At 33.8% G+C, this 20,425-nt stretch overlaps 1 protein-coding gene across 2 annotated transcripts in view; it reads right to left on the bottom strand.

Moving 5' to 3' along the window:
• Positions 1-20,425, bottom strand: part of LOC114331133 (calpain-7) — a 105,522-nt gene that overhangs the window by 47,567 nt on the left and 37,530 nt on the right. For both annotated transcript variants that reach the window (XM_028280615.2, XM_050652544.1), the window contains 2 exons: positions 13,038-13,256; positions 2,468-2,732 (listed from right to left, as the gene is read on the bottom strand). In XM_028280615.2, the coding sequence (XP_028136416.1) occupies positions 2,468-2,732; positions 13,038-13,256 (484 nt within the window). The remainder of the gene's footprint in view (positions 1-2,467; positions 2,733-13,037; positions 13,257-20,425) is intronic.

Raw genomic sequence — 20,425 nt, 5'->3', positions numbered from 1 at the left:
CAGTACTTTTTGCAGTCTTTTCTGGTATAGATCTCGTGTTGACAAGTCTTGTAGCTGTTCTACCTTTATTCTTGTCTCACATTTAATAGGGTCTTTTTTCCTGTTTTTTTGTAGATGTATTCTGATTTTTCCAAGTACTAGGTTGTGATCACTTCCGATATTAGCTGCACTTAAACATCTTATGTCTAGTACTTGAGAATGATGGATGTTTCTGTTTTTCAATATATAATCAATATCGGATTTGTGTGCTCTTGTATTTTTGAATGTATATTTTTGTTGATCTTTGTGTCTGAAGAACGTATTGTTTATTCGAAATTCGTTCTGAGAGCAAAAGTTAATAAGTAGTTCCTAAAGAGTTTACAATAAATTATTCAGAATTGATTAACTTCTTGGGAATAAAACTGGATAATCGTCTATCTTGGTAAGACAATATACACTCACTCCGACTGTCAGTTCAAACGGGCTCAACTTAATGAAAAATATCTCTCATAAACAATGGGATGCCGACTTCCAAACTCTTATGACTGTTCACTGAATCAACCTGAGATACAAACAATACGCTAAAGTGTTACGTTTGGCTTGTTCTCTTGTATGGAATGAAAGCATGGATAATAAAGGCCAGCTCCTAACAAGCTTGAAGTCTTTGAAATGAGGTGCCTGCACCGAATGCTTAAAATATCATGGACATACTTAGGCACATATTGCGAGGAGAACGATATACTTGTCGGCAACTAGAACTCGAAGGAAACATAGAGGGTAAGAGAGGTCTAGAAAAAGATGTCTTGGCTGGGTAATATTCGCCAAATGATATTAATAAAATTACTCTTAATAGAATAATGTAATCGTGACTATCTAATATCTCACCTGACAATACAATGCACGGTGGACGCCTACGCAGAAATACACGGCGCCTTTAAGAAGTAAAGTTAATAATAAATAATTTAATAATTATACTTATATTAGTCACTATTTTCCCCCTAACTCGGAAAATATCGACCGCACGAAAAAACTTGGAAGAAATTGTAGGAAATCGCGATTGCAACAATTTACGAGTCCTTACCATTTTTCTCTCGAAGAGTTTAAAGTGGCCGAGCGGGTTACTAAGTCAATTTCATTTAAGTAAATACGGTTGCAATATCTCCAAACAAAATATACAATCATCAGAAGAGACTGTAATTAACGAAAATAACTACCTAATTTTGTATCGAGATTATGAGGCAAATAAGAAATTTACAATATCTAAAATCACCCAATGAGTATTTTCCTCGTTAAATAATTTTTTTATTAAATAAATTATATTATTATATATATTATATAAAATTATTAAATAAACTTTAGAATATTCAATGATTTGTTTCAAGAATTCAAATTAAAAGACAAATTACAACCACAATTAGGTATTCTTGCTAATTTAAAAACGAGTTTTTAGAAAGTAATACATAGGTACACTCCAATAATTATTTTAAAGATTGCCATTGTTATCGTTGAATGAGAACTCAAATTTAAATGCATCAAAAGAAATAAATAATTTTTATTATAATCCGTTCGACCCGACCGACCCCAAATTCCGATAACCAAAGCTACCTGAATACGTCTCATCGTTGTCTCAGGTAAATTCAATCTCGTACCTAGAAAGCTGCTAACGCCATCTATTTCTAAAACCACTGGTGTCGTACATAAACGCTCATTTAGTTTCGTATCTTCCAGTATATTTATCAGTCAACGATTATAGTAAGTACTTTTACTTTCGGCCCAGTAAATTCACAAATTTTTAATATATTCTGATGTTAGTAGTAACAGTACTCATCCTCTACTCCTCTACATTTTCTCCTTCGTAAGGATATAGTGACGTCATGTAATTTGTTTGACTATTTCTGTCCAATTATTTCTTTCCTGTAAGTGTTGTTTTGCTTCGGAGAATGAGTAACCAGTCATGTCCTTTATTTGGTCTGACCATCATGCTGGAGATCTTCGCCTGCATCTCTCTTCTTCTAGTTATACGTCCAAAATATCTTAATTTATTTTGGTTGGTAGTTGTGATGAGTCAAATTTTTATGTCCTTAAGTTCGTTTAGTATTGACTTATTCCATCTATCCACTATATCTTTTGCTTACTCTCTTACTCCATCCACTATATCTTTTGCTGCTTAGGGACCCCAACTCCTATGATGAATAAGTCACTCTTTCTGTATACAATGAAACCAACTTTACATAGCAACAAGGTATTTACCCAACACGCAGGCTGCACAAAACATAAGAGGGTTATACATAAAAGATTTTGTTAGAATCAAGTGCAGAGTAGCTGATAAATACCTGTTAGTCACTGCTTGTTAATGCACAAACCTATGATGTGGTCCATATTTACTAAGATTTATAGATTCTTCTACTATATAGATGTTTATATTCTTCTTTATCTTTGTTCCACACTTTTTTCATTCTATAGTATGTGAATAAAATAAAATACTTACACTGTTGCTTCCTGGAAAATCATATCCTCCCATAACCTTCATATAAGCTTTCTCTAAAAGTGATATCCAAAATTCATTTTTATTCGCCGAATACGAACATAACAGCCTGCCATATCTATCTATAGGTAAGCTATCATCTATTATCACTTTCCTTGGGATTCCATTGATATGCAGTTTGATCATATACTTTCCAAACGGATTATGTATAGGTTTATTATCCTTTGTTTGGGGGTAGATGATAGCTGTAACTAGTTTTCTCCCAAACCTAAAGAATGAATTATCGTGTAAATGGTTTAAAAATAAAGATATGTTTATTTGTAAAAAAATATTTTTATATACAGAGTCTATAGCAGGATAAGACGGTGAAATTTGTACTAAACTGGATTCTTATTTGGGATTGGACACCCTAAATTACATATTAAAAAACAATTTAACCGAATATTTAGCTCCCTTTTTGGCCCTCTATGGCAAAAAATGTGTTTTTTCGAAAAAAAAATAAGCTATCCTTTGCTTTAAAAAGTCTTGAAAATTATATAAACATACATCTCGATGCCCACACTGTTTTTTCAGATTTTTAGATAAAAATTGAGCTCAGGAAATATATTTGAATTTTTCAACAAAAATTTTAGGTCATATAAGTAATTTTCAGGCAAACTTCTAAACAATAATTTTTCATGTATTTTTTTCGTTCTTTTGGATGGCGATATTAGATTTGAAATTTTCTCTCAGGAACATCCTCAACATTTGAAGAAAAAAAAACGCTTTTTTGTTTTCTACCATGTTTTTAGCACAGAAAATCAACTTTATGTCAATAAATAACGATTTTTGATCATTTCTTTATTATTTCTAATAGCAGGATCAGGTTTGCCATTTTCAGACCAGAACATGCTCAAAATTCTACAAACTCTCTTTAATTAGGTAAAGGCATATAGGTAGAAAGACCTACAAATGTTATATCGAATAAAAACCTAATTCAATTGGGTACAGCGTTATTTTGCGCAATGGATTAAGATCTGTAGTGTAGGGTCCTGTTGCAAGGTATAAGTCCAAAAGTTATAAAGTAGACCATACTTAGACCAGGGTATATTGGTATACAGGGTGAGTCACGACTAAAGCGACGGAAGATTACAGCGAAATGGTAAAAAGATTTGAAAAAAAAATTTAATTAGTGGTTTGTAAGTTGATAAAATCTACATTTTAAAATTATTTTGAAATATACAGGGTGTCCCAATAAATGGCGGCGTAACAAAGTTATATTTTTTCTTATGGAACACACTGTATTTTATTGAATTTTTTAATTGTCCGCAAAAAATAAGGTATAGCTTCATAAGGCTTCCCTATACCTATGTACAGAGTGTTCTGAGTTATGTTGACTTTTCTTAAAATGTAAAGTTTTAAAAGAAGGCTTATTCTCAAGTTATTTAAGAAATTATAAAAAAAAATACTTTTACATCTAAATATTTGGATATTGGTTGAATGTATTTCATGATTAATTGTTACACAATTATTTACAGGGTGTTCAAAATTTACAGTTTTATTATTGGATTATTCAATGTGTCATATGATTCTTATTTTAAATGGAACACCATGCATATTGTTGTTCTGAAGCTATTTCAATAGCTTCAGAATATATATATAAGGTGAGACATCAAGACCATTAGACGTTAGAATAAGTGAACATCAATCTTATATTAAAAATAGAGAATTTGAGAGATCTCAAATATGTCAACACGCATGGGATAATGAACATAGAATTCAGTGGAGAGATTCAAGTATAGTCCTGAAAGAATCAGATAGTAAAAAGAGAAAAATCAAAGAAGCGGCTCTAATTATGCTAAATGAAACCAATTGTGTCGCAAATTCCTCGGTAGAATGCAGTAGGATGTGGTTACCCATACTGAAAGAGGAAGTCAATAGAAAGAAAATACCAAGATTAGTAAGTCAATAATATCGAGCTAGTACATATTTTAGTATTACTTATATATCTAGTATTATTAATAATATTTATAATTTAAACATGTTACAAGTCAGAATTTGGTATTATTTTTTGAGAGTAAATTAATGTAAGACCAAATACTTACGATGTCGGGATAGTATCACAGGGTTTTTCCTGGTTTTCCCTTGTGATTTACTATGAAGTCTCTAACGCGAGAATTTTACTGTCGTTGCATTTGGTTGTCTTTTTAAAGACATATCACATGCTATAATTTTTTATGACGGATATTCTTGAGTTGGGGTTAATTTCATGTAATCGAATGAACTATCTTTCAGTAAGTCGTCCCAGGAACGCAACTCATAAATATTGGCAATATCATTTTAAAGTCTTCTACTTTAAAATGTATAATATATGTCTGAATTGCCAATATAAATGAGTGAGATTAAATAAATTATTAGAAGAATTTTTTTGCTTAGCAACAACACTTTAGTTTATTTTAGTAATATTTTGTATTTTGACAACTGCACCCGATTTGGGCGTCGAAACGTTAATAAAATTATTTTTTTCATTTTAATTGTGGCTTATTTCCCATATAAATAATTAACCATGCATATTAATAAATAATTATACTAAACAAATCTACCTCTTTATACCAATAACTTGAAAATAAGCCTTCTTTTAAAACTTTACATTTTAAGAAAAGTCAACATAACTCAGAACACTCTGTACATACGTATAGGGAAGCTTTATGAAACTATACCTTATTTTTTGCGGACAATTAAAAAATGCAATACAGGGTGTTCCATAAGAAAAACTATAACTTTGATACGCCGCCATTTATTGGGACACCCTGTATATTTCAAAATAATTTTAAAATGTAGATTTGATCAACTTAAAAACCACTAATTAAAATTTTTTTCAAATCTTTTACCATTTCGCTGTAATCTTCCGTCGCGTTAGTGGTGACTCACCCTGTATATATCGATGGTGCAGAATGGAAACCTTTTATGTCAAAAACCTCAGTTTTTCAGGAGGAAGAAATAACTCGCTAAAATAGCTTCTGAGCCAATTCTTTCACAGCAATTGATTTCTTAATACAATTAGCTTTTCATTAACTTTAAGAGTACCTACTTAATTTGACATACACGGTTTGGCATCAAAGTATTGCTGAAATGACATAGTTTGTCGTATTTTGAGCATGTTCAGGTCTGAAAATGGCAAACCTAATCCTGCTATTACAAATAACAACAAAAAATTATTAAAAATCCTTATTTATGTGCTAAAAACATGGGGGAAAAATGGGATTTTTTCGAATTTTGAGGATGATCCGGAGAGAAAATAGCAATCTAACCCCGCCATTCAAAAGAAAAAAAAAACAGGAAAAATAAATATTTAGTTTGCCAAAAATTACCTATTATAAGCTAAACTTACCTAAAGGCTATAGCGGGATAAGATGGTCAAAATGCCCCCGCACCGATCAGCCCAGCTACTTATGTTTTCGATAAATGATATAAAATTATGCCCTCATGCAAATTTTTAGCTACCCAGAGGTCCTAAAACCTCTTAATTCGAGAAAAGAAGAATTTTTAGGTTTTATTTTTTTGTGAGCGCAATTTTAACTTGAAAATCTGAAAAAATTCAAGATTATGTATATTTTGAATACAAAACCGCCTGATTTTTTTCAGATTTTTGTAATAAAAAATTAGCCCAGAAAAAATTTTTGAAATTTTCAAAAAAATTTTAGGTTATGTAAATATGATTTGGCCAACTTTTAAATAGTATTTTTTTGTGTATTTTTTGTCGTTCTTTTGAATGGCAGATGCAGAATTTTTAATATCTGAGCGGAAAGAACGAAAAAATTGAAAAAACCGTTTTTGGCTGTCTCGAGATGCATCTCGGGACAGCCAATTTTAGGATTTAGGATCCTGACTAAAACAACTGAAAAAACACTAAAAGTGTGAATTTTGTCATAAAATGTGGTATGTGGGCTTATAATAATATTTGGAATAACTTTTTTCGATATCTCTAACGCGAAGCAAATCGAATCGCATATCGAAAATTCACCCTGCTTGTGGATTCGCAGTAGCCCGCGTTTAAAATTTAAATTTCAGTTGACTATTTTAAAAATTGTGAACCATCAACCTGTATGACTGTGCCAAATTTCAAATCTGTATATATTTTTATAGCCGAAACATAGAGGTGTCTTCATCTCAAATGCGACACACTGTATATTATCAATTTGATAATTTATTGCAACTAATATAGTCGTATTTTTTATACCTAGATTCAAAATATACATTCGAAATACTGACTAATTCACTAATTTTATCATAAAAAGTTCAAATTGACTGCATTGAAATATTGAACCAATTAATGCGTATTAATATAATATTATTATAGTAATTATAATATATACAGAGTGAGTTTTATGTATAGAAACCCTCAATTATCTCGGAAACGTCTTGCACATTTTTTATAGGTTTTTGGTGGGTAGGGGTTTTCTAATGCAGCCGATATTATAGTGATAATTACATTGTTGTCAGATCTTCCGTTTTTCTGGAAATCTTATGACCCTGTATGTCTTTTTTGTTTTGAAGTCCTTAAGAAATACCGATTATTTTTCATGTTAGCCTATACCAAAAGCCATAGTTTCGGACTTATTGCTACATGTATTTAAAAAAAAATTAAACAAATTATAAAAATAATTTTTTTCGGCCCGTGTAGACATTATTTTACATTTTTTGGATCATGATTTTCAAAGTTCAAAAACACAAATAAAAATATTATTTTTGAAACTGCTGAGTACCCAAATTCAAGCTAAGCTCTTCTTCTAGGCGCTCGCTATAAACCTTTTTGGTCCGTTTTATTCTAAAACATTGCTTTTTATAATTGTTAGTGAAGCGCATATGGGAGGACGGGCGATCGGGCTGCATTAACAACTAAAAAACAATATTTTAGAATGAAACAAGCTTAAATTACTTATTGGTAACTGATAAAATAAGGCTTGAACTTGAATTTGTATACTGGGTAGTAACAAAAATAATATTTTTGATTTGTGTTTTTGAACCTTGAAAATCGTCATTATTTGATTTTTTTTTCGGTTTTAAATTGTTTATAACTCGAAAACGATTAACTTTAGAGAAAAATTACAAAAGAACTTTTTTGTTTCCAATGGTCCAAAGAACGTAAAATAATGTCTACCCGGGCCGAAAGAATTGATTTTTATAATTTGTTTAAATTTTTTTAAATCAATGTAGCAATAATTCCGAAATTATGGCATTTAGGTATGGGGAATATAATACGAAAAATAATTAGTATTTTTTAAGGACTTCAAAATGCAAAAAATATAGAGGGTATTCCAATTGAAGTAAAAAATTTAATTAGATTTTTAGAAAAACGGAAGATCTGACAACAATGTAATTATCACTAAAATATCGGCCGCATTAAAAACCCCTACCCACCAAAATTTATAAAAATCGTGCAAACCGTTTTCGAGATAATTGAGGGTTTCCGTACATAAACCTCACTCTGTATTATTGTGTTTGCATTTTATCAATCAAAAGCAAAATGAAAATTAAATTAAATTTTTTTAAATAACGCGGGCACATAAATTTGATACACCCTGTATATTGAGCTGTTTTAAAAGTTATTAGAATTTAGTTAGGATGTAAATAGATTTCTCTTTTAACGAGCTTTCCGCGGAACCATTAAAGACTTTTGTGAATAATTAAAGTGAAAAGAACTATGTATTTAGATTTAAAATGGAAAAAAATTGTTTACTGTATAATTTCTCGAAAGTGATAATTGAAAAGAAAGTTGGAATTTTAATATCTTCATTTCAATACGAGTATATGTGGGAGAGTTTCTCCGAAAGTAATTAGGATTGTCGGAACAAATTTGAGGGTGACTGTTGTTTGTCAAATGGAAAAGTCAATGTTCTGATGCTTGGAATGTGGAAGGGGAAAAGATGGATTGGATGATTGAGAGAGAGTGAAAAATAATTCATTATGTTGTTGGCAGCGAGAAGAAGCGGTTTTCGACGTGTTAAGTGGAGTAGATAGTTAGCATATATCAGTGGCTGGTTGATAGTGGAGAATAGTGTTGAAAAGTGGAACGAGCGACAGATCAAATCGAGACGAAATACCTCTTTGATTCTGTAGTATTGTGAGAAGGAGAGCAGAGAATTTTTTGGAGTTTTGTTTGAAACGAGAACGTGTCAAAGAAACATGGTTTGTTGGAGAATTAGTGCTGGTATGCTGACAGTTTTGAAGCTGGACAACGTAGAGGCTTTAATGAGTAGCCTTTAACATAATCAACGAGGGAGAGCTGTTTGGGGTCACGAGAAGACATCCGAGTGAGGGAAGCAAAAGGTCAGTCAATTTATGTAAAAGAGATTTTTATGTTCGGGAAATAAATTTTTGAGTAAAAAAGCATATGAATTAAAGTTCCAATATTTCAAAATATAAATAGTAAATATAGGTAACCTTGCGAAGACATAATTTTGTTTGGTTTAGTTTGTTTTACCAAAGTCATCGGGAACAAACCGATAAATTGTTTTTTGTAAAGATAATAATTTTAATGGCCGGTATTATAAACAACAAATAAATCATCAAATAAGTATCTGTGGGTTAAATTTACTTTGCTACTAAATCGACAAGTTAATTAAATTCGGTATTATAAAGCAAAACTACCAAGTAAATAACTAACTGATGAATAAAATATTTATTGAAAACTGTTTGTAGTTTCTTAGTATAATTACAGATGGCGGTGTACAAAATATGTATAAGAAGTAAGAAAAAGATTATATAATTTCGGTTAATTTTATTTTTGGGCCCTCCTGAAGTGTCAACATATGTTTTTTAAATTAGAAAAACATATATAAATTATTATCAAAAAATGGATAAGGCTGAAAAGAAACGAGAGCGAGGAAAAAAGTACACAGAGCAGGAGAAAGAAAACATTTTAGAAATCGTAAAACAATACTTTAATGTAATTGACAATAAACAAACGGATGGCACAAGTGTAAAATTGAAGAACGAAGTATGGGAGGTTATCACCGAGGAGTTTAATGCAACGGCACAAAGTGGAATAAGAAATGCAGGCCAGTTAAGACTTCTTTATGATAGCATTAAAAATAGTCAAAAAAGATAAGGCCAATCAAAAAGTGGAAATTTACAAAACCGGTGGTGGTTCAAATAAATTTCAAGCGACAGATTCCATTGGGGAGAAATATTTATCTGTGGCGAGTACTAGTGGAACGCAGCCAATAGTTAATATTTATGATAGCACCGCTCCATTTGATGAACTTCTTCGTAATGAAGGTTGAGTTGCACAAGTTGCTGAAAAAGTACAGGATCAACGGTAGTCTTGAACAATGCACTGGAAATGAACATGTTAAACTACCGGAAAAGTGTAAAAGACCTAATTATCCATCGGGAGTCCCACATCACAAAAACAATAAGTGTGAAGAAGAAATTAGAATTTTAAAAATTCTTAAAGTTCGAAAAGAAAAGGAAGAGTTAAGTAGAGACATTTTAAAATTAGAAAAACAGAAACTAGAGTTGGCAGTTAAAGAAAAGATTCTACAACTGAAACATCAATATGGGGATGAGTTCAAGAATTTAAAAATGTAATACCCGTTTGCCTAATTTTATTTTATTTTATTGTAAATTAGTTATTAAAATAAAAAAAATTAATAGTTTTTAGTTTATTACTGAAGAAGTACATTTCTAAATATTCAACTACGTAGTTGCAAACAGAAAATGGTTATAATCTAAAACTTAACCTTAGGTATTACCTACTTATATTTTCACAGCAGCCCAAAATACATTGAAACTGTCATTAGTGTCAAATTTACTTGTTAAATAAAATTTACTTGGTAGAAAACTAAAGAATAGGTTATTTCGCAGATTTACTACTAGAGATAATTTACTTTGCGTTTATAATACGCAAATCTGTAGAATAAATTTTTTTACTTTCAAACTAAATTTTACTTGATAAGTTAAATGTTTTATAATACTGGGCATAAGTGGTATAAATTTCATTCGGACATCTGTGTCCACAGGTTTTTTAGATTCGATAGTTTTCAGAGCATTAATTTGATAAATAAAAGACAATTCTGTATTTTTATTTTAATAGTTTGCTTTATTTCTTTTCCCTATTTTATCCCGATTAGGATCAACTCAGAGATACTGAACCCACGAGAGAAGATAAATATAACGTAAGATAATTTGGTTTTTTTATATATATTAAAAGGCACCCTGAGATTTTTTATTCAATTTTGATATATGATTTGCGACAATTAAATGATTAATTAAATAAATAATAATCAATATAAAATTAATAAGAAGCAGATCACAACAGTATATATTATTATTACACATCAATTGATTCAATACTCCAATGCAATCAATTTAAACTTTTTATGATAAAATTAGTGAATTAGTCAGTATTTTAAATGTATATTTTGAATCTAGGTATAAAAAATACGACTATATCAGTTGCAATAAATTATCAAATTGATAATAATATATCCACAAACAGGGTGAATTTTCGATATGCGATTCGATTTGTTTCGCGTTAGAGATATCGAAAAAAGTTATTTGGAAAAGCTGTTCCAAATAATATTATAAGACCACATACCAAATTGTATGACAAAATTCACACTTTTAGCGTTTTTTCTGTTGTTGTAGTCACGATCCTAAATCCTAAAATTGGCTGTCCCGAGATGCATCTCGAGGCAGCCAAAAACGGTTTTTTCAATTTTTTCGTTTATTCCGCTCAGATATTAAAAATTCTGCCTCTGCCATTCAAAACAACGACAAAAAACGCACAAAAAAATACTATTTAAAAGTTGGCCAAATCATATTTACATAACCTAAAAATGTTTTGAAAATTTCAAAAAATTTTCCTGGGCTCATTTTTTATTACAAAAATCTGAAAAAAATCAGGCTGTTTTGTATTCAAAATATACATCCTCTTGAATTTTTTCAGATTTTTAAATTAAAATTGCGCTCACAAAAAAAACCTAAAAATTCTTCTTTTCTCGATTTAAGAGGTTTTAGGACCTCTGGGAAGATAAAAATTTGCATGAGGGCATAATTTTATATCCTTTATCGAAAACATAAGTAGTGGCGCTGATCGGTGCGGGGGCACTTTTGACCATCTTATCCCGCTATAGCCTTTGCCAAAAATATTCTATACAACCTAAAAAAATTTTAAAAAATTTAAATATTTTTCCTGGGCTCAATTATAATCCAAAAATTCTGAAAAAAAAATCAGAGTGTTTTTGGGAATAAAAATGTATGTTCTTAAATTTTTTTCAAATTCGTTAAAGGAATGCATAGCTCAGAACAGTTTTTGTTTTTGAAAAAATACATTATTATTTTCGATAGGGGACCCCTGTATTAAAATATTTAGAAGCCAGGGACACAATTGTCACAACATTCATTTTGCAAATAAAAAAGTCTTTTGTCTTCTTCATGTGCCTGTACGTTGGCTATCATCATAGCAATTTTAATTTTGTTTGCTGCGTTTCTGAATAACTCGATCGATGTTAGTCCAAACCATTGGCATAAGTTATGCAGCCATGAGTGTCTTCTTCTTCCGGGTCCGCGTTTGCTCTTTATTTTACCCTGTATTATCAGTTGGAGTATACGATATTTATCATGTCTCATAATATGACCGAGGTATTCAAGTTTCCGTTTCTTAATTGTGAAAGAGATTTCTTTTTGTTGTCCCATTCGGCGCAATACTTCTACGTTGGTGGTGTAAGTCGCCCAGGATATTTTGAGGATATGTCGGTACACCCACAGTTCGAATGCCTCTATCTTTTTCATTAATGTTTCTGTTATTGTCCAGGCCTCTGCGCCAAACGGCAAGACTGGAAATATATGAAATTTTAGCAACCGTATTTTTAGTGGGAGACATATGTCGCAATGGGTGAATATATTTCTCATGTGGTTAAAAATGTTGCTCTGGCCTTTTCAACTCTAGATCGTATTTCGGTTGATTGATCCCATTTCGAGTTAATGACTGTTCCAAAGTGTATATACGAGTCAACGTATTGAATTAAATGGTTTTTTATTTTCAACTGTTTGGCAGGTTTTTGAGTTTTACTGACCAGCATCCATTTTGTTTTATTTATGTTGAGGTTAAGTCCTCTTTCTTCACTCGCTCTTTGTACCCTGTTCATAAGATACTGAAGTGTATCGATACTGTTGGCAAGTACAACTGTATCGTTCGCATACCGGATATTATTTGTCAATTCTCAATTGATTTTTATGCCTTCGTTTGCTTCATCCAGTGCTCTTTTAAAAATTTGTTCGGAGAAAATATTAAAAAGGAGAGGGAAAAGAACACATCCCTGTCGCACACCTTTTCTGATATCAATGCTCTCCGTGGACGGATTGCCAACTTTTACCCTGGCTGTCTGATTCCAGTGGAGACTTGTCACAATTCGGATGTCCTTATCGAAAAGTCTATATTTAATAAACAGATATTTTTTGGTTCTTGGACACCACACATTTTCAATAGAATGTGGTGAAAAAATGAAAGTTAAGCCTTACTTTGGAATTTATTTTGATAAATACTTTATTCAAACATACTAACATTGAGATCTAAATGTGGTCTTACCTTTTTTCATAAGAAGCAGCAACTGCCAAACTGGCCACAAACGAACAATCAGATATCACAGTCTGTTTTATACTTAAATAATTCGGAGCTGACCCATAAACAATGCAAGGGTCTGAACATATTTCCTCTGGCCTTACAAACTTGGAAAAATCCCTTCTTTGTTTGGGGGACAACTGTAAATGGCCATGTTTATCTGAGAAAGGTATTGAATATTGAAACCTGTCAATAAAAAATAAGATTTTTTATAAAGTCTTACATATACATTTGAATATTTAGTCATAACTCAAAAGTCTCTGGCAATTTATGATAAAACGTGATTGGTCTTTATTAGTATATCATATATAGGGTGTCCCAAAAGTAGCGGAACGGTCGAATATTTCGTGAAGTGAACATCGAAACGAAAAACTGAAAAATATTTTACAAAAATCTATCGAATAGCACTAAACACGACCCTCCCAGGTGGGGCGTAACTTTAAAATCTTAAATGGAAACCCCCATTTTTTATAACAGATTTGGATTCCTTACATAAAAATAAGCAACTTTTGTTCGAGACATTTTTTCGAATTGTGGATAGATGGCGCTATAATCGGTAAAAAGTATTTATCGTGATACCATAGGTAAATTATAGAAACGGTCTAATATCTTGAAAAGTATACTTCCAAATGAAAAACCAAAAAACGTGTTAATATTTTTCAAAAACTTATCGAATGACACCAAACACGACCCTCCACTCCGCACCCTAGAGGTGGGGTGGGGGTAACTTTAAAATCTTAAATAGGAACCCCATTTTTATTGCAGATTTGGATTCCTCATGAAAAAATAAGTAGCATTCGAAACATTTTTTAGAATTGTTGATAGATGGCGCTAATAAATCGCATTTTTTTCGATTATCTATCTATCAACAATTATTCTAAAAAATGTTTCGAATAAATGTTACTTATTTTTTCATGAGGAATCCAAATCTGCAATAAAATATAGGGGTTCCCATTTAAGATTTTAAAGATACCCCCCACCCCACCTCCAGGGTGTGGAGTGGAGGGTCGTATTTGGTGTCATTTGATAGGTTTTTGAAAAATATTAAACACTGTTAAGGCAATACGTAAAGTATTCTCAACAATGATAACCTGTACTTATTGTACGGTTATAGAGTATATTTCCATAGGTAAGCTGGTTAAGAGTAGATAACGATTTTTCAAATGTGATTTAAAGTATTATCTGCATAAATGGCACAAAGAATATTTGCTGTGAGAGGTATATGGTTCAAAATGCATACAGTATCACGACTAATAAGTTATGTTCACATATATGTAGAGTACTCACAGTTTTATTCCTTGATGACGTCACATCAGAGCTCTGATTGAATTCCATAATCCATTTGGTTCATTTGTAAGGCACTCACTAATACGCTAAATAAATCATCGTCGATAATACTGAGCAAATTGAGTTATCTAAGCGGTATTAAAACGAATAGCAAGAAAGACCGGTATGCGGCCTTTTTCAACGAATAGCGGGAGAACGATTATGAGAGATGATTTTAGTTTGGAAGCTATTTACGATCTGCTCCGGCGAGGGGTTGAAATGCGAGTCTCCACAATAACCTGGAGTTTCCAGAAAGGTCTACATAAATACTACTTGAATTTTAAGTAATCAGTAGTACAGGGGCGTAACTAATTATTTTAGTGAGCCGTGTATAATATATTTATTGTACATATTGCCGGGGGCGACAGGCGAGAGAGATGGCCTATATTACCTCGAAGAGAGGGGATTGGCAAAGATGTGCACAACGATAACAAATGTTTGAAGAAATTAGAGTTTATATACACAAGGGGTAACAACGATAAAATGGAGGAAAACGATAAGTTTTCCCCCTAGGGATACATTTTAATCTTCCAGGGGAATCACAGCGATTTTCGTAATACCACGAAGAAAAGCACCGTGAGTAGTGTGAATCTTGACAGTACGAACTAGACCATCCTTACCAGGCAATACATCTATTACCCTGGCAGTTGGCCATAAGAGTGGAGGAGTACCATCCTCCTTCAACAGAACCAAATCCCCGATCTTGACAGGGTCAGTAGGGTCGGTCCATTTATTTCTTTGCTGCAGGGGGCAAAGATAGTCTTTTTTCCACAATTTCCAAAATTGCTGTTGAATTTTACTAATACGCCGAAAAAGATTCAACCTATTTTCAGGTATCTCTGAAACACTTGGTTCAGGGGGCGCGGTTAAACTTCTTTGAACTAAGAAGTGAGCTGGAGATAGGAAAGCGAAGTCATTGGCGTCAGACGACATCCTAGTGATGGGTCTCGAATTTAGAATAGCCTCGATTTGGCATAATACTGTGTTAAACACTTCAAAGGTGAAGTGGGAATTTCCTATAATTCGATAGAGGTGATACTTCACACTCTTTATTCCTACCTCATGGAGGCCGAATTGATGGGGGTTGCGGGGAACACCCATCTTGAAAGTTATGGAGTTTTGAGTACAGAATTCCTTAATCTGTTCCGAATTATTTTGATTTAAGAAAAAATCATAGAATTCGCGCATTTCATTTTTTGCCCCATGGAAATTTGTGGCATTGTCGCTCCAAATAATACTGGGCGTGGATCTTCTGGCAATAAACCTTTTCAGAGTAAGAATATAGGCTTCTGCGCTTAATCCTGTGACGAATTCGATATGAACACATTTAGTGCTCATGCAAATGAAATAGGCTACGTATGCTTTGTAAAGCGGTGCCTTCCTCAAATGTGAGGACTTAATTAAGAAGAACCCCCCATAGTCCACTGAGACGACTTGGAAGGGTCTAGTGGGGAGTACACGATCGGGATGCATATCTGCCATCTGTTGAACAGAATTGGGTGTCATGAATCGGAAACAGTTTACACACTTACGAATTAAGCGTTTAATCTGTCTTAATCCGTCAATTGGCCAGTACTTCATTTTGACATACGAAAGTACTGTTTGCGCGCCTGAATGTAATAACTTATGATGAGCTTGAGTCAACATTAGTTCTACAACTCGACATTTAGAAGGAAGTAGAATGGGGTGTTTTTGATTATACGATATGGGGGCGTGTCGGAGACGTCCTCCCACACGAATCAGCCCATCATTATGTTGTAGGAAGGGGTTGAGTTTACGAATGGCTTTATTGGTCACGAGTTTAACATTTTTCAATTCAAGAATCTCTTTTTTAAAGTAGATACTTTGGATATTACCTGATGATCGCGTGATCAGCGATCTCCATTTCGGGTGGCGTCAATATATCCGTATCTCGTGGGGAGTTATTCATTTTCTTTTTAATATTACTGATGAATCTAAAAAGATAAGCGACAATTCTTTGAATTTTACGAAAAGAAGAAGATTTAGCGAATAGATTTTCAAAGATGTCGTTGAGTTCGTGATTTGTTGCTATGTTTGAGACAACTGACTTCCTTAATTCAGGAAGATCATCCTGAAAATGAGGAATTTGATGAAGAGAAAAATCGATGGGATTGTCTCTAATAAAGCTAGGTCCGCATAACCAGTCTTCGGTGGTCTGGGGATTATCAAAGACATTTATCCCTCTGGAAGCGGGGTCAGCGATGTTTTCGTGACTTCTGACGAAATAGAAATCACAAGGAAAAGTTTCCAACAAGGAATTGACCTTTTGAATTCTGTTTTGTACAAAAATGTTCCAAATGTGTTTTTTAGAAAGTATCCAAGACAAGGCAATTGTAGAGTCAGCAAAGAGATGAGATGAAGATATACTCAAATTTTTCTTGAAGATGTGAAAAAGTCTATGAGCCAGAGTGACTCCCAACACTATTCCACAAAGTTCCAATTTGGGAATAGTGAGTTTATTTTTTAGCGGAGAAATTTTGTTTTTAGAAGCGATAAGCCGCGACGATACAGAAAAGTCTGAGTATGTCGCTTTGAGATACACACAAGTGCTGTATATTTTTTCCGATGCGTCGGTGAAAATAATTAATTGAACATCAACAACTTTCTTTTGTAAAAGTAAGCATCGAGGTACCTTGACCTCTTCTATAGTTTTGAATGTCGATAAGAGGTTTTGCCAATTTTTCATAATGATGGGTGAGTCAATGGGTTGATCCCAGTCCAATTTCTGGGACCATATTTCTTGTATCAAGAGCTTAGCGTTCACAAGGACAGGGGATAACCATCCTAGCGGGTCATACAAAGTAGCAATGTAGGGGAGAATAGTACGTTTAGTAACAACATTAGCCAATTTGAAGATAGGAGTTTTAAACGAAAAGTGGTCGTGTTCTGAATCCCAGAATATGCCTAAGACTTTATCAGATCCCGTGAAGTTAAGACTGACTTCAGAGACGGGATTTAAATTGTGTTGAGACAGAAATTCTGAAGAACTGCAGTTCCACTTGTGGAGGAGGAAACCATGGGTTTCTAGCAAAGAAGTTAATTGTTCGAAAAGACAATTTAATTCATGAAGACTGTCAGCACCGCTGATCAGGTCATCCATATAGATAGATTCTTGCAGAACACTAGTAGCAAGTTCGTGGGTATGTTTGTTGTTGTCAGCGATGTGCTTGATAACTCTTTGAGCGATAAATGGGCTACTTGGGAGCCCGAAGGATAATCTTTGAAATTGATAGCACCGTAAAGGCTGCTGAACATTGTCCCTAAAGAGAAAATTTAACAGAAATGGTTCAGTGGGACAAATGGCGATTTGTAGGAACATAGCCTTGATGTCGCCTACTAGTGCGAATTTAAACTGACGAAACTTAGCGAGAATGTCAAAAAGTTCATGTTGGACGACATAACCTTTGTCTATGACGTCACTGAGCGAGATTCCCGTAGACGATTTATTGTTTGGATCGAAAACTATACGAGTGGAAGTAGTAGAGTTGGATTTGAAAACGGGAAAGTGAGGGAGAAAGTAATTAGGTTTACCTGAGTCATTTAGCATTTTTAACGGCACTTGAATTATTTGTCCGTTATTGAGATATTCCGATATAATGTCCTGATACTTTTCCAATAAATCAGGGTTGAGTTGAAAACGTTTCTCGAGACTTAGAAAACGTCTTTTTGCCGAGAGAAACGAATTTCCCATGTCTATATCTTCGATAGGGAGTTTGAGATTGAGTGTGGACTCATATCGTCCATTGGGGAGAACATTAACATGTTTTACAAAATTAATTTCAGCGGGGTGATCATTAACGAGATCGGTGTTCTGACGAGCGGCTTCTTCCAGCTCCCAGAATTTTTGTAAATGATCGGATAGTTCCTCGTTGGACACTACCGGCTCATTTACGGCGGAAGGAGTGTTATGAGAACAACAAGTAACGAGAGAGTTTGAATAAAATTCCAAAGCCTTTTTAGTATTTTTCGACTTGAGCGCAAAGTCTGGAACTGACCCTGATATCGTGTACCCGAGTAGAGTGCGTTGAAGAACGGGAAGACCTTTTCCCAAACGAATTATTTCAGGTTGAATGATATCGTTATACAGGTCTGCACCGAGCAGGATACCAATTGGGGATGTTACATGGAACATCGGATCACCTAATGGTATCTCTGAGGGTATGTTTAGTTTGCTCGCCGAAATAGAAATTTGAGGAAGCGGATTTGTTATCTTTGGGAGTACAGAGCACGAGATGTCAAAAGGAACGTCGTTAGCGACAGCGAAAATTGTTGTATCTACAATAGATTGAGACGAGGATGAGGTGGAGTTAATTCCGTTGATCCGTAATTTTCCATCTCTAGTGGTGAGTGACAGTTCCTTTACGAGGTCAGCACTAATAAATGAAACCTGTGAGGCCGAGTCTAAAAGTGCCTTTGCGAAGACCCTCTTGCCGCTAGGAGCGACAAGATAGACCTGGAGTGTGCTTAATAACACCAAATGATTATAAAGCGAGGCTGTAGATAGAGCCATTGAATGTGGAGTCGAATTTTGAAGATTAACTTCCGTTTCAGGAGCTCTAACATGTGAGGGCCCCTGTTGTGAATTACCCTGTATATGGGAGTTATTTGAGAGCGGTTTTATTATGATTATTTGAGTTGTGTTGGCCAACAGCCGCGGAAGGGTTACTATGACCCGTTTTGTCGAAATGGAGCAACGTGTGATGACGAGATTTACAAACTATGCAAGAGAATTTGGATTTACACTGATCGAGCATGTGAGACCCAAGACAATTAATACAAAATTTATTTTGTTTGACAAAACTAAAACGTTCTTTAGAATTCAACTGCTTGAACTGAGGACAAGAGTAGATCGAGTGAGAGTCGTTGCAATAGGAACATTTCTTAGGACCTAAGCGAGGCGAAAGGTTACTGGTAGAAGTGTCTGAGGCTAGGTGTAAAGAGTGTCTGGAAGTAGTAGTCGATTTTGGTTTTGATTGAGAGTGAATATTCTCAAGATGAACAACGCGTGTCTCGATTTCCCCTAGAAAATGGACAAAATCAGGGGTAGCTTGGCTACCACCGGATTGGAACTCAAGAGCCCTAATGGTAGGTGCGTCGAGCTTCTGAGTAGCGATATGTATGAGAAGTAAATGCAAGAGATTTGAAGGGGGCCTATTCAAGTTCAATAGGGCCTTGAAATTATTTGACATGACCGTATGAAAATTTCTTAATTGTGAGTGATTTGCGTTTCCAGAAATATGAGGCGCATCAAGAATTTGAGAGATGAGAGTTTTGATAAGCGATTTAGAGTTGGCGTACCTTTGTGTCAGGTTATCCCGGGCTATTTTGTAATTGTCACCTGTGAGTGGGATATGCTCGAGAAGCGTCAAAGGCTCGGAAGTTAGAAAACTTTTGAGGTAAATGAGTTTTTCCAGATCACTTAATGTAGTATCAGATCCTATTATTGTATCAAAGGTCTCAATGAATGAATTGTATTCAGTAACTAAGCCACTAAATGGTTTTAACTGAATACGAGGGAGGTTTACTGTTCGTTGCCTAGCCATAGACTGTGAGGTTAGAGAAGAATTAGGGTCAAATTGGAGGGAGGGGTTAGCAGTCACATTAGAACTTTCAATGACCTCTAATCTTTCTTCCAATAGAGAAATTGTATCCAAATATTTATCAAAAACCACAGAGGAATCAGTAGAGGGGGTAGGTTCCTCGGGGATCGTCTCCAGCACATTTTGAGCATCGCGGAAAAGTCCGTAAGAATGTTTGAGTTGTGAAATTATTTCACGAATTTTATATTTGTTTAGAGAATTAAGAGTTGTGGGAACCGAATCAGCCAACTTGGTTATATCAAGTTTTGCGGTGAGCCTCTGTCGGTTATATTTTGATCGGTCAGCCATGTTGCGAGAATGGGAGATTAGATAGATTATTTGCAAATGTCTAAACCTATAAATCGATGCGAAAATGAGAGAGTATGTACAATATATTATATATTACTCGTTTAATAGTGTGAGATTGGC

The sequence above is a fragment of the Diabrotica virgifera genome, chromosome 5, assembly GCF_917563875.1.
Source record: "Diabrotica virgifera virgifera chromosome 5, PGI_DIABVI_V3a".
NCBI lineage: Eukaryota > Metazoa > Arthropoda > Insecta > Coleoptera > Chrysomelidae > Diabrotica > Diabrotica virgifera.
This window is presented reverse-complemented; position numbering and strand designations above follow the sequence as displayed.